Source organism: Scyliorhinus torazame, chromosome 9 (assembly GCF_047496885.1).
Source record: "Scyliorhinus torazame isolate Kashiwa2021f chromosome 9, sScyTor2.1, whole genome shotgun sequence".
Classification (NCBI taxonomy): Eukaryota; Metazoa; Chordata; class Chondrichthyes; order Carcharhiniformes; family Scyliorhinidae; genus Scyliorhinus; species Scyliorhinus torazame.
In genome coordinates, this window is record NC_092715.1 from 268,215,653 (window position 1) to 268,229,816 (window position 14,164).

The 14,164-nt window shown below is 51.8% G+C and overlaps 1 protein-coding gene across 2 annotated transcripts in view; it reads left to right on the plus strand.

Annotated features, from left to right (window-relative positions):
* LOC140430108 (izumo sperm-egg fusion protein 4-like) overlaps positions 1-13,781 on the plus strand; it is a 39,262-nt gene extending 25,481 nt beyond the window's left edge. For both annotated transcript variants that reach the window (XM_072517623.1, XM_072517624.1), the window contains exons 6-7: positions 6,224-6,365; positions 13,481-13,781. In XM_072517623.1, the coding sequence (XP_072373724.1) occupies positions 6,224-6,365; positions 13,481-13,649 (311 nt within the window). In that variant the 3' untranslated portion in view covers positions 13,650-13,781. The remainder of the gene's footprint in view (positions 1-6,223; positions 6,366-13,480) is intronic.
* Positions 13,782-14,164: the final 383 nt, after the last annotated feature.

Below are 14,164 nucleotides of genomic sequence, written 5' to 3' on the forward strand. Positions count from 1 at the left end.
CTTCAGTACTGACCCTGTGACAGTGCAGCATCCCCTCAGTAATGACCCTCTGGCAGTGCGGCACTCCCTCAGTACTGCCCTCTGACAGGGCAGCACTCCCTCAGTACTGCCCTCTGACAGTGCAGCACCCCCTCAGTACTGACCCTCTGACAGTGCAGCGCTCCCTCAGTACTGACCCTCTGACAGTGCAGCACTCTCGCAGTACTGCCCTCTGACAGTGCGGCACTCCCTCAGTACTGACCCTCTGACAGTGCAGCACTCCCTCAGTACTGACCCTCTGATGTTTCAGCACTCCCTCAGTGCTGACCCTCTGACAGTGCAGCACTTCCTCTGTACTGACCCTCTGACAGAGCAGCACTCCCTCAGTACTGACCCTCTGACAGTGCAGCGCTCCCTCAGTACTGACCCTCTGACAGTGCAGCGCTCCCTCAGTACTGACCCTCCGACAGTGCAGCTCTCCCTCAGTACTGACCCTCTGACAGTGCCACACTCCCTCAGTACTGAACCTCTGACAGTGCAGCACTCCGTCAGTACTGACCCCTGGCAGTGTAGCACTCCCTCAGTACTGACCCTCTGACAGTGCCACACTCCCTCAGTACTGACCCCTGACAGTGCAGCACTCCCTCAGTACTGACCCTCTGACAGTGCAGCACTCCCTCAGCACTGACCCTCTGACAGTGCCGCACTCCCTCAGTACTGACCCTCTGACAGTGCAGCACTTCCTCAGCACTGACCCTCTGACAGTGCAGCACTCCCTCAGTACTGACCCTCTGACAGTGCAGCACTCCCTCAGTACTGACCCTCTGACAGTGCAGCACTCCCTCAGTACTGACCCCCTGACAGTGCCGCACTCCCTCAGTACTGACCCTCTGACAGTGCAGCACTCTCGCAGAACTGCCCACTGACAGTGCGGCACTCCCTCAGTACTGACGCTCCGACAGTGCAGCACTCCCTCAGTACTGATCCTCTGACAGTGCAGCACTCCCTCAGTGCTGACCCTCTGACAGTGCAGCACTCCCTCAGTACTGACCCCCTGGCAGTGCAGCACTCCCTCAGTACTGACCCTCTGACAGTGCCGCACTCCCTCAGTACTGACCCTCTGACAGTGCAGCACTCCCTCAGTACTGACCCTTTGACAGAGCAGCACCCCCTCAGTAATGACCCTCTGACAGTGCGGCACTCCCTCAGTACTGACCCTCTGATGTTTCAGCACTCCCTCAGTGCTGACCCTCTGACAGTGCAGCACTTCCTCTGTACTGACCCTCTGACAGAGCAGCACTCCCTCAGTACTGACCCTCTGACAGTGCAGCTCTCCCTCAGTACTGACCCTCTGACAGTGCCACACTCCCTCAGTACTGAACCTCTGACAGAGCAGCACTCCGTCAGTACTGACCCCTGGCAGTGTAGCACTCCCTCATTACTGACCCTCTGACAGTGCCACACTCCCTCAGTACTGACCCCCTGACAGTGCCGCACTCCCTCAGTACTGACCCTCTGACAGTGCAGCACTCTCGCAGAACTGCCCTCTGACAGTGCGGCACTCCCTCAGTACTGACCCTCCGACAGTGCAGCACTCCCTCAGTACTGATCCTCTGACAGTGCAGCACTCCCTCAGTGCTGACCCTCTGACAGTGCAGCACTCCCTCAGTACTGAGCCCCTGGCAGTGCAGCACTCCCTCAGTACTGACCCTCTGACAGTGCCGCACTCCCTCAGTACTGACCCTCTGACAGTGCAGCACTCCCTCAGTACTGACCCTTTGACAGAGCAGCACCCCCTCAGTAATGACCCTCTGACAGTGCGGCACTCCCTCAGTACTGACCCTCTGATGTTTCAGCACTCCCTCAGTGCTGACCCTCTGACAGTGCAGCACTTCCTCTGTACTGACCCTCTGACAGAGCAGCACTCCCTCAGTACTGACCCTCTGACAGTGCAGCTCTCCCTCAGTACTGACCCTCTGACAGTGCCACACTCCCTCAGTACTGAACCTCTGACAGTGCAGCACTCCGTCAGTACTGACCCCTGGCAGTGTAGCACTCCCTCAGTACTGACCCTCTGACAGTGCCACACTCCCTCAGTACTGACCCCTGACAGTGCAGCACTCCCTCAGTACTGACCCTCTGACAGTGCAGCACTCCCTCAGCACTGACCCTCTGACAGTGCCGCACTCCCTCAGTACTGACCCTCTGACAGTGCAGCACTTCCTCAGCACTGACCCTCTGACAGTGCAGCACTCCCTCAGTACTGACCCTCTGACAGTGCAGCACTCCCTCAGTACTGACCCTCTGACAGTGCAGCACTCCCTCAGTACTGACCCCCTGACAGTGCAGCACTCCCTCAGTACTGACCCTCTGACAGTGCCGCACTCCCTCAGTACTGACCCTCTGACAGTGCAGCACTCTCGCAGAACTGCCCTCTGACAGTGCGGCACTCCCTCAGTACTGACCCTCCGACAGTGCAGCACTCCCTCAGTACTGATCCTCTGACAGTGCAGCACTCCCTCAGTGCTGACCCTCTGACAGTGCAGCACTCCCTCAGTACTGACCCCCTGGCAGTGCAGCACTCCCTCAGTACTGACCCTCTGACAGTGCCGCACTTCCTCAGCACTGACCCTCTGACAGTGCAGCACTCCCTCAGTACTGACCCTCTGACAGTGCAGCACTCCCTCAGTACTGACCCTCTGACAGTGCAGCACTCCCTCAGTACTGACCCCCTGACAGTGCCGCACTCCCTCAGTACTGACCCTCTGACAGTGCAGCACTCTCGCAGAACTGCCCTCTGACAGTGCGGCACTCCCTCAGTACTGACGCTCCGACAGTGCAGCACTCCCTCAGTACTGATCCTCTGACAGTGCAGCACTCCCTCAGTGCTGACCCTCTGACAGTGCAGCACTCCCTCAGTACTGACCCCCTGGCAGTGCAGCACTCCCTCAGTACTGACCCTCTGACAGTGCCGCACTCCCTCAGTACTGACCCTCTGACAGTGCAGCACTCCCTCAGTACTGACCCTTTGACAGAGCAGCACCCCCTCAGTAATGACCCTCTGACAGTGCGGCACTCCCTCAGTACTGACCCTCTGATGTTTCAGCACTCCCTCAGTGCTGACCCTCTGACAGTGCAGCACTTCCTCTGTACTGACCCTCTGACAGAGCAGCACTCCCTCAGTACTGACCCTCTGACAGTGCAGCTCTCCCTCAGTACTGACCCTCTGACAGTGCCACACTCCCTCAGTACTGAACCTCTGACAGTGCAGCACTCCGTCAGTACTGACCCCTGGCAGTGTAGCGCTCCCTCAGTACTGACCCTCTGACAGTGCCACACTCCCTCAGTACTGACCCCCTGACAGTGCCGCACTCCCTCAGTACTGACCCTCTGACAGTGCAGCACTCTCGCAGAACTGCCCTCTGACAGTGCGGCACTCCCTCAGTACTGACCCTCCGACAGTGCAGCACTCCCTCAGTACTGATCCTCTGACAGTGCAGCACTCCCTCAGTGCTGACCCTCTGACAGTGCAGCACTCCCTCAGTACTGACCCCCTGGCAGTGCAGCACTCCCTCAGTACTGACCCTCTGACAGTGCCACACTCCCTCAGTACTGACCCTCTGACAGTGCAGCACTCCCTCAGTACTGACCCTTTGACAGAGCAGCACCCCCTCAGTAATGACCCTCTGACAGTGCGGCACTCCCTCAGTACTGACCCTCTGATGTTTCAGCACTCCCTCAGTGCTGACCCTCTGACAGTGCAGCACTTCCTCTGTACTGACCCTCTGACAGAGCAGCACTCCCTCAGTACTGACCCTCTGTCAGTGCAGCTCTCCCTCAGTACTGACCCTCTGACAGTGCCACACTCCCTCAGTACTGAACCTCTGACAGTGCAGCACTCCGTCAGTACTGACCCCTGGCAGTGTAGCACTCCCTCAGTACTGACCCTCTGACAGTGCCACACTCCCTCAGTACTGACCCCTGACAGTGCAGCACTCCCTCAGTACTGACCCTCTGACAGTGCAGCACTCCCTCAGCACTGACCCTCTGACAGTGCCGCACTCCCTCAGTACTGACCCTCTGACAGTGCAGCACTTCCTCAGCACTGACCCTCTGACAGTGCAGCACTCCCTCAGTACTGACCCTCTGACAGTGCAGCACTCCCTCAGTATTGACCCTCTGACAGTGCAGCACTCCCTCAGTACTGACCCCCTGACAGTGCAGCACTCCCTCAGTACTGACCCTCTGACAGTGCCGCACTCCCTCAGTACTGACCCTCTGACAGTGCAGCACTCTCGCAGAACTGCCCTCTGACAGTGCGGCACTCCCTCAGTACTGACCCTCCGACAGTGCAGCACTCCCTCAGTACTGATCCTCTGACAGTGCAGCACTCCCTCAGTGCTGACCCTCTGACAGTGCAGCACTCCCTCAGTACTGACCCCCTGGCAGTGCAGCACTCCCTCAGTACTGACCCTCTGACAGTGCCGCACTCCCTCAGTACTGACCCTCTGACAGTGCAGCACTCCCTCAGAACTGACCCTTTGACAGAGCAGCACCCCCTCAGTAATGACCCTCTGACAGTGCGGCACTCCCTCAGTACTGCCCTCTGACTGTGCAGCACTCCCTCAGTACTGACCCTCTGACAGTGCAGCGCTCCCTCAGTACTGACTCTCTGACAGTGCAGCACTCCCTCAGTACTGACCCTCTGACAGTGCAGTGCTCCCTCAGTACTGCCCTCTGACAGTACAGCGCTCCCTCAGTACTGACCCTCTGACAGTGGGGCACTCCCTCTGTCCTGCCCTCTGACAGTGCAGCACGCCCTCAGTACTGATCCTCTGACAGTGCTGCACTCCCTCAGCACTGACCCTCTGACAGTGCAGCACTCCCTCAGTACTGACCCTCTGACAGTGCAGCACTCCCTCAGTACAGACCCTCTGACAGTGCAGCACTCCCTCAGCATTGACCCTCTGACAGTGCAGCGCTCCCTCAGTACTGACCCTCTGACAGTGCAGCTCTCCCTCAGCACTGACCCTCTGACAGTGCAGCACTCAGTATGACCTCAGTGAGTTCAGTATTCCTAATGCAGCGCCTTCTAAACCCACAACCACTACCACCTAGAAGGACAAGAGCAGCAGATACCTCGAAACCCCACCACCTGGAGGTTCCCCTCCGAGTCACTCACCACCCTGACTTGGAAATCTATCGGCCGTTCCTTCACTGTCGCTGGGTCAAAGTCTGGAACCCCCCCTAACAGCACAGTGGGTGTACCTACACCACATGGACTGCAGCTCACCGCCACCTTCTGAAGATCATTTAGGGATGGGCAATAAAAGCTGACCTAGCCATTGGCACCCACATTGCCTGAAAGAATAAATGCTCAGTACGTGTGAGGGGGGGGGGGGGGGGGGGGGGGCGGGGGGGGGGGGGGGGGGTGCAAAACCCACGCAAAGACTCTGCTGACGTCACTATGTCACTACGCAGAACCAGCAAGTGTGGATTCCCAGATACATAACAGAGTGCTGCAGTGGTGGAGGTGCCGTCTTTTCGATCAGGCCTCTCAGCTAGATGTCAAAGATCCAGCCGCCATTCATTACAAGACGAGGAGGAGCGTCCTCTCCAATGACCTGACCAGTAATTATCCCTCAGCCAACATCGCAAAACAGATAATCAATATTGCTGTCTGTGGAACTGGTGTGCCAATTGGCTGCTGCGTTCCTTGTGAGAACAGAGACTCCACTTCTGAAAGTATTCAGTGGGCTGTGAACCACTTTGGGAAGACCTAAAGTTGTGAAAGGTGCTATATAAATGAAAATTCTTTCCAATCTGATAGGCAGACACATAAATGGAATAAGCAGTCTCGACCATATCATTCGATTACCCCCTCCCCAATTGTTAAATATTCAGGAGGACCCCGCACCTCGTGATGGTTTCCATTTTAATCTATATATTAATAGCTCTTGGATTGGATTTGTTTATTGTCACGTGTACCGAGGTCCAGTGAAAAGTATTTTTCTGCGAGCAGCTCAACAGATCATTAAGTACATGAGAAGAAAAGGGAATAAAAGAAATACATAATAGGGCAACACAATATATACAATGTAACTACATAAGCACCGGCATCGGATGAAGCAGACAGGGTGTAGTGTTCATGAGAAAGCTCCAGTGTAAATTGAGCCAGACTTGAAGGCAGTGAAATTCATTTGAATTAAAGCAGCGGAATTAATTAGGATCAATTATCTTTCAGGAATTGGACATCGAGGTTTGCTCAACCCAGTGAACGACACAGAACAAGCAAATAGACAACTCACGGCTAAAAGTATAATATTAATTTTGCTTCCAATTTTTGTTGCCATCTTACTGTTCCTCGCTGCTTTTGGATGTTTCTAGTAAGTATTGGATTGAAGCACTTCATTCGCACCTGGAAGTTCAGTTTTAAATGATCAATTATTTCCTTTAGTTGAGCGAAAACAATGAAAATTAATGAGGTTAGTGAAAATGTCATTGAGAATATTAATAAAGATTCATAGGTTTTTAATTCTTAACCAAGAGGGTGCTAATTCGCTGTTTCCTGGTTTGGGTTGTTGCTTTAGGCTAATTTCATCCCCAGAGCATTTCAGAATAACAGCAATCAACCACTATCAAATTTAATATCTTGCCCTTTTCCGTGTTCCTTGCTGTTTGATTGCCAGAGGTTGGAGTGGCACAGTCAGTGCAGCATTTATTGTTGAAACCACTTTTCGTTAATATTTAATAACCTTCAAATCTTGTGAACAAATTTGAGGCTTTTCAGGAAATAGTAATGCCTACAGACTTTCATCACTATACGGCGCTCACAAAATGTGTCAGGGAAGTTTTCCCTTTAGTTTCTTCATTAAGATCTGGATCTGTGTAGATACATGACGGTGAATTATTGAGCGTTGGTTGAAAAACCATTTATTCACTGCTGGAAGGGGGAAAACACGCGGGGAATTAAGTCCCAAAGGTTTCCATCGGGAGGAAGGAATACATGGAGCAAGACCCCACTCATCAGCCAGGACGCAGGAGGATTCCTGTTTGACTTCCTGACTGAGGTAAAGCATTTCCTTGCTTGAGGTAAGTGAATCTCCACCTGCAAGGTTCCGGTACGCTTGATGGCTACAGTGAATCCTGTAAGGAACCTCTTTTAAATCCCTGCCTGTTTCCTTGTGTCCTTTTTAATCCCAGTCTTGCTAGCTGCTTTTTGCTGGCTGTTGTCGCTGCTTTTAAACTACACCCCTCACCCTGCTGCAAGGCTACTATTTGAGCTGGCCCAGGCACACCCCTTGATCCAGTGTGCTGTGAGGCATAGTCCCGTGATGTCATTTTGATGGACTTGGCTAGCAGCCAGTCAACTCTTTTGAAACTCTGGGATTCATCCCATTTTTGATCCTGATTGGTGGATCCCTTCAGAGGATTCTGGAACAGAAGAAGCAGCTTCCATTTGACTTCAGTTCTGTTTAGTTCTCGAGAGCAGCCAGAATCAGGTTTAAAATACTCTCTTGACCCAGCCAGGCTTGTGAAATCTAACCTCAGACCAAAATGCTGGAAGCAGCCTCCAGTCAGATCTGTGAAATCATAACCTCTGATTGGAAGGCCAGGGAAGGCACAGTGCTGATAGGCTCCTCTTAGATCTCTGGAGGTCTGGAAGAAAGGGCCTTTTACTTTCTCTTCACTACAGTTAATCTTGATCTGCAGAAAGAGCAGACAAGCATTCCAGAGGAAGAGTGGACGGAAAACTCTCTTTTAAGCTCTCAGGTAGAGAATTCTAATATTATCTCATTGAGCCTGAGAGTCAATCTGGTGGAGATCTGTACAAGTGAAAGTGACTCTCTGGAGGAATCCCTGCAGTCCGCGAGGTTTAATTGAAGGCAGATTCTAAAAGATCCAAACTAACCGATGATTCCGAGATCACCGACTACAAAGACTACCACCTGAGAAGCAAAGATTCGTCTCAGCCCTTTTAATCCCTGTTATTTTTGAATCACCCGCCAACCATGTGAATGCCTTGTGTCTGTCTGGGTGGAGGGTGGGACGGGGTTTGGGGAATAGTTAGATTAGTGGACCATTGTTCTATTATTTCCATTACATGTTTATCTCTTCTCTTGCTATAAATAAAGTTTTAAAAAATGTTTTACTTACAAATCTGGTGCCTGCAAGTCATTGCAGCAGTCGAAGGTCAAAGATCGTAGGAAAGCCTACAAATTATTGGTTAATTCACCTACTTTGGGACTCCGGGGCCTGTGGGGCAGGAATTGACTGTGCACTAGCCCAGGGTGTCGCAACAATCCCAGCAAGGGATTGGGAAGCTGCAAAGGTGACTCCAGGATCCCTGTAATCCTCCAATTCTGGCCTACTGAGTGGTCCTGATTTCCATTGCTCCACCATCGGTGGCCATGTTGTCAACAGTCTGGACCCTAAGGTCTGGAATTCCAAACATTTTTTTTTCTTTCTTTTTTAAAATAAATTTAGCGTACCCAATTAATTGTTTCCAATTAAGGGGCAATTTAGCGTGGCCAATCCACCCACCCTGCACATCTTTGGGTTGTGGGGGTGAAACCCACGCAAACACGGGGAGAATGTGCAAACTCCACACGGACAGTGACCCGGGGCCGGGATCGAACCTGGGACCTCGGCGCCGTGAGGCAGCCAGCAGTGCTAACCACTGCGCCGCCCTGCTGCCCTGGAATTCCAAACATATATTTGTCTCTCTCTCTTCCTTCCTCCCCTTTATGATGGTTGTTAAACACCTGCGTGTTTAACTATATCACCTGTCTTCATGTCTTCTTTTGCATTTCAGTGTCAAATATTGCCTTATGATTATGTTAAAGGTGCTATATTAATGTATGTTCTTATCTTTTAAAATATTTCTATTCAACACATTTTCACCATACAAAAGAAAAATAAGAACAATCCAACAATATTAAATAGCGACCCCACCCAAACCCAGGAAACCCCCACCCAACCCTCCCCTCGACCTCCCCCTCAACAGTCAACGGTAACCAACTCCCGATGATGATGAACAAACCCCGACAATTGTAGAGCCCCTCACTCGCCCCCCTCCGCTCGAACCTCACCTTCTACAGGGTCAAGAACTCCACCAGGCCCCCCCCGCACCCCCCCCCCCCCCCCCCCCCCGCCACGTCGCAGCACAGGGCGGAGCGGCTGACCGCCACCCCAGCGAGGCCCACCTACGAGCGATCAGCGAGGTGAAGGCTAAAACATCTGCCCTCACTCCCTCCTGTGACTTGGGCTTGTCTGACACCCTGTATGTGGCTTCCAGGGGACTGGGCTCCACATCCACATGCAAGACCCCCGAGATTGTACTGAATACTGTCCCCCAAAATCTTTCCAACTTCGGGCAGGACCAAAACATATGGGGCGGGATTCTCCACGCCCGCGCCGAAGTGGCTGCGCCGTCGTGAACGCCGTCGAGGTTCACGTCGGCGCGAAACGGCCCCGGTCCCGACCGATTCAGGCCCTGACAATGGGCCAGGATCGGGGCCGCGTCATCTACACGCGCCAGGCCTTGTCGCCCGCGTAAAGGCGGCGCCGCATAGATGACGTTGCAGACGCCGCATAACAGGCGTCACCCGCGCATGCGTGGTTGCCGTCCTCTCTAAGTCCGCCCCGCAAGAAGATGGCGGACGGATCTTGCGGGGCCGTGGAAGGAAGGAGGTCCTCCTTCAGAGAGGACGGCCCGACGATCGGTGGGCATCGATCGCGGGCCATCCCACATTTAAGGTACCCCCCGGTGCAGGATCCTCCCCCACCCCCCCCCCCCCCGCAGGCCCCCCCCCTCAGCATTCACGCACCGCTCACGACGGCAGCGACCAGGTGTGGACGGCACGGGGGGGAACCCGCCGTTTTGGCCTGGCCGCTCGGCCCATCCGGGCCTGAGAACAGCGGGGGTGCCGGAGAATCGCCATTTTGGGTGTCTCCGGCGATTCTCCGGCCTGCGGCCCGCGGGACTCGACCGGGCCGTTCCCGCCGCTTGGGAGAATCGCGAGAGGGCGTCGGACCGGCGTCGTGGGAAATTTTGGCGGCCCAGGCGATTCTCCCAACCGGCGCGGGAGTGGAGAATCGCGCCCTGGGTTTTGGGTCGAACTGTAACATTGCCGACGTGGTGCTGGAGAAGGCGGTCCAGAATTTCCTAAATTTCCGGCACGACCAAAACATGTGTGCATGGTGGGCGGCCAGTTTGTGACTACTTTTGTTGATTTTAGTGAATGTTGAATGAGAGTTGAAAAAGGAATTTCCTCCCATATTTATCAACATGGCTGACATTCCATGGATGTACACACTGTCTCAATGATCGCAAATTTGTTCAACATAAATCTGGCACAAGAGCAATCTCTCTATCAGACACTGAAAAATTCAAGCCAATCGTGGAGTTGTTCAGACTTGGCATTGCTATTTCACATATTGAAGTGTTTTCCCATGGATTCAGTAACATAGTCAACCAGTGAAATCCTGTTTGTTTTCTTAATAGTTCAGAGAAATTTGGTTTATTCAAACCAGACCCATTTAGATTGGCCTATTTCCCCTTCCTTGCCTCTTTCCCATCTCTCCTCCAATACAACCTTTTTGGTAGTCATCAGGCTCTTGTTCCAAGGTGACTATATGAAAATTACACGTCAATGGTAACTTGCCGCAGCGAGCTGCAGTGATCTGAAAGGGCGGCGGAAAGAGATTCAACAATAACTTTCCAACAGGAATTGGAGAAATACTCAAAAGAGGGGAAAATGAAATAGATTGGCAGGGCAACGGGGAGAAGAGCTGGGGGCATCATTGGATTGCTCCTTGACACAGGCACAAGGGGCCCAATGGGCCATTGAAGAAATTGAAAGACATGCCGGAGAACTTTTAAATGGGGGCATTGCTGGACCGAGATGGAACCTTGAGGCCGGCTTTTAATAATAATAATCTTTATTGTCACAAGTAGGCTTACACTTACACTGCAATGACGTTACTGTGAAAGCCCCTGGTCGCCACATTCTAGCGCCAGTTAGGGTACACGGAGGGAGAATTCAGAATGTCCAATTCGCCTAACAGCACATCTTCCGGGACTTGGAAACTGGAGCACCCGGAGGAAACCCCCGCAGACCCGGGGGGAACGTGCAGACTCCGCACAGACAGTGACCCAAACTGGGTATCGAACCTGGGACCCCGGCGCTGTGAAGCAACAGTGCTAACCACTGTGCTACCGTGGGAAGGAGGCCTTGCTGTGGGGCTGCATTTGCCTCAAACCTCACGGAATGTGATCAAATACTATTGTCCTTAACAATGGACAATATATCAGTGGTCTCTCGTGTCTCAGGAACAAATTCATAAACAGAAAGATAAAAACCTCCCAGAACACGATATCCAAACATACTAAATAAGCACATTTGTGACTCAATTACATATCCTTCCCCCCTACAGTGTGACAGAATGAATAATATGATAGTATAATGAATAAATCAATGAATAGACAGTTATGAATCCTCAGAGCCTCTCCTTTATCTACAAGGCACAGATTAGAAGCGTGATCGCTTGCTCTCCATTTTCTTGGATGAGTGCAGTGTTCACCAATCAGCGATATCCCAGGCTCGTCCATTGCCACCTCTGGGTTTGTCCTGTTCCACCACCAGGACATACCCAGCAGAGGTGTGGGCACGGTGGTATACAGTCAGGTGGCAGTGGCCCTATGTGTCCTCAGACTCCATGACGTCTCATGGCATCAGGTCAAATATGGGCAAGGAACTGCTGACTATACCTCCCGCTCTCCCCCTGTTGATGAAGCAGCACTCCTCCAGTTGGAAGAATAATTGAGGGTGGCTAGGGCGCAGACTGTGCTCTGGGTGGGGACTTCAATGTCCATCACCGTGACTGGCTGGGTAGTACGACTGGTGACGAGACTGCCGAAGGACATCGCTGCTACACTACGTGCCTACGGCAAGTGGTGAGGGAACCAACAAGAGGAAAAACATGTTTACCTGTTTTTCACTAATCTATCTCTCTCAGGTGCCTCTGCCTATGTTCGCTTTTTTCGGCGTGACCACCAGACAATTCTTATGGCGGCGAAGTGCGGCCTTCGCACAATCCATCATGTTGTGTGGCACTAAATAGGATAGGTTCAGAACAGATCTAGCAACTCCGAACTGGGCATCCTTGCTTTCAACCACTATATGCAACCCTGTGGTCCGGCAGATCCCTCAGTCCACCCGTACCATCAAGCCAGGGGAACAGCCTTAGTTCAACAAAGAGGGCTGGATGTTAAGCCGCGTGCAGCACCAAGGCTAGCTAAAAATGAAATGCCAATCTGGTGAAGTTACAACAGAGGACTACGTGCATTCCAAGCAGCATCAGCAGCATGTGATAAACGTAGCTCACTCGTGGACTGGATCTAAGCTCTGCAGTCCCACCACGTCCAGTTGGGAATTGTGGTGGACAGATCAACAACCCACTGGAAGAGGAGGCTCCATAAATATCCCATCCTCAATGATGGGGTGTCCAGCACATCTGTGCAAAAGCCAAGACTGAAGCATTTGCAACCATCTTCAGCCAGAAGTGCCATATGGATGATCCGCCTCTGCCTCCTCCTGGGGTTCCCAGCAGCACCCAGATGCTGAGTGATATCACAAAATGGCTGAAAGCATTTGATGTGGCAAAGGTACAGGGCCTGACAACAGCTTGGCAGAAGTACTGAAGACCTGTGATCCAGACTGAGCCTCATCTCCAGCCAAGCAGTTCCAGTATAGCCCCAACATGGGCACCTATCTAGAAATGTGGACAATTGCCAAATATGTCCCGGCACAGTGGTTAGCACTGTTTCCCCGCAGCTCCAGGGTCCCAGGTTCTATTCCGGCCTCGGATGACTGTGGGAGTCTGCACGTTCTCCCCGTGCCTGCGTGGGTTTCCTCCGGGTGCTCCGGTTTCCTCCCACAGTCCAAAGATGTGCAGGTTAGGTGGATTGGCCGCGCTAACTTGCCCCTTAGTGTCCAAAAGGTTAGATGGTGTTACTGGGTTATGGGGATAGGAAGGAGGCGTGGGCTTGGGTAGGGTGTTCTTTCCAAGGGCTGGTGCAGACTCGATGGGCCAAATGGCCTCCTTCTGCACTGTAAATTCCATGATTCTATGATTCTTCATTGTCGCTGGGTCAAAATCCTGGCTCACCCTCCCTAACAGCTCTGTGGGTGGACCTACACCACACGGACTGCAGCCGTTCAAGAAGGCAGCTCACCACCAACTTCTCAAGGGCGATTAGGAATGGCCAATAAATACTGACCTCGCCACACACATTCTATGAACAAATAGAAAGATAATAAAGTTATGACAGCAATAATAATGTTGTAACATATTGAGAGATATGTATTGACATTTTTACATCAAACAAGATTATTTCAAGTCTTTTTAAATTTCCAGCTGTAAACCTTTAACTCTTTCCATCTCTGTGCGCATCTATATATATTATGGATATCTAACTCTTTGTGCTTCTGTACAGCTATTGGAGGAATAGAAGAAAGAAGAAGGCATCCGAGGGGAAAAGGAAAGTGTCAAAGTCGCGGGAACAAGACTTGACCGGGAATGGAAATCACAAATCCCGACATTCAAAGAGACGGAAGCATAGGAAAATCAAATACAAGCAGGAGACAAATAGTTCGACTGAATGAAGTAACTCAAACCACTGTGTTAAACACACAGCGACTAAAAATATATTAAACTCAATATAGAACAATTAGATCATCAACTATGTAGAGAGTTTCAAACCCTTTATTAAAATATACTAAAATATCTTTACTGGATGCATTCTCTTATGTGTGCTTTCATTAAACAATTATGCAGCAAGAAATTTTAATAACATTCTCTGTACTGGCAAGGTCGAGGAAAAGTTTGATTTCTTCTTCGGCCCTGACAGTAACATCCAGATGTTGACTTTACAATGAATAATGATGCTACTTCCAGTGCATCATTGTTTGAGTAACTGTGATGTCCCTTCCTGAGTTGGGTTGATTATTGGCTGAAGTCAACCAAAACTAGAATAAAACGTTAAAGTGGAGCTAATACTGATCCAAGCAAAGGTTCGGTTTCAGTGCTCTGACCTCACTTGAGCTACCGTGAAAATGTCACAACTAAACAACTGGTTAAAACCAGTGGTAGAAGAGGGATAAGAATGCGACCAGCAGGT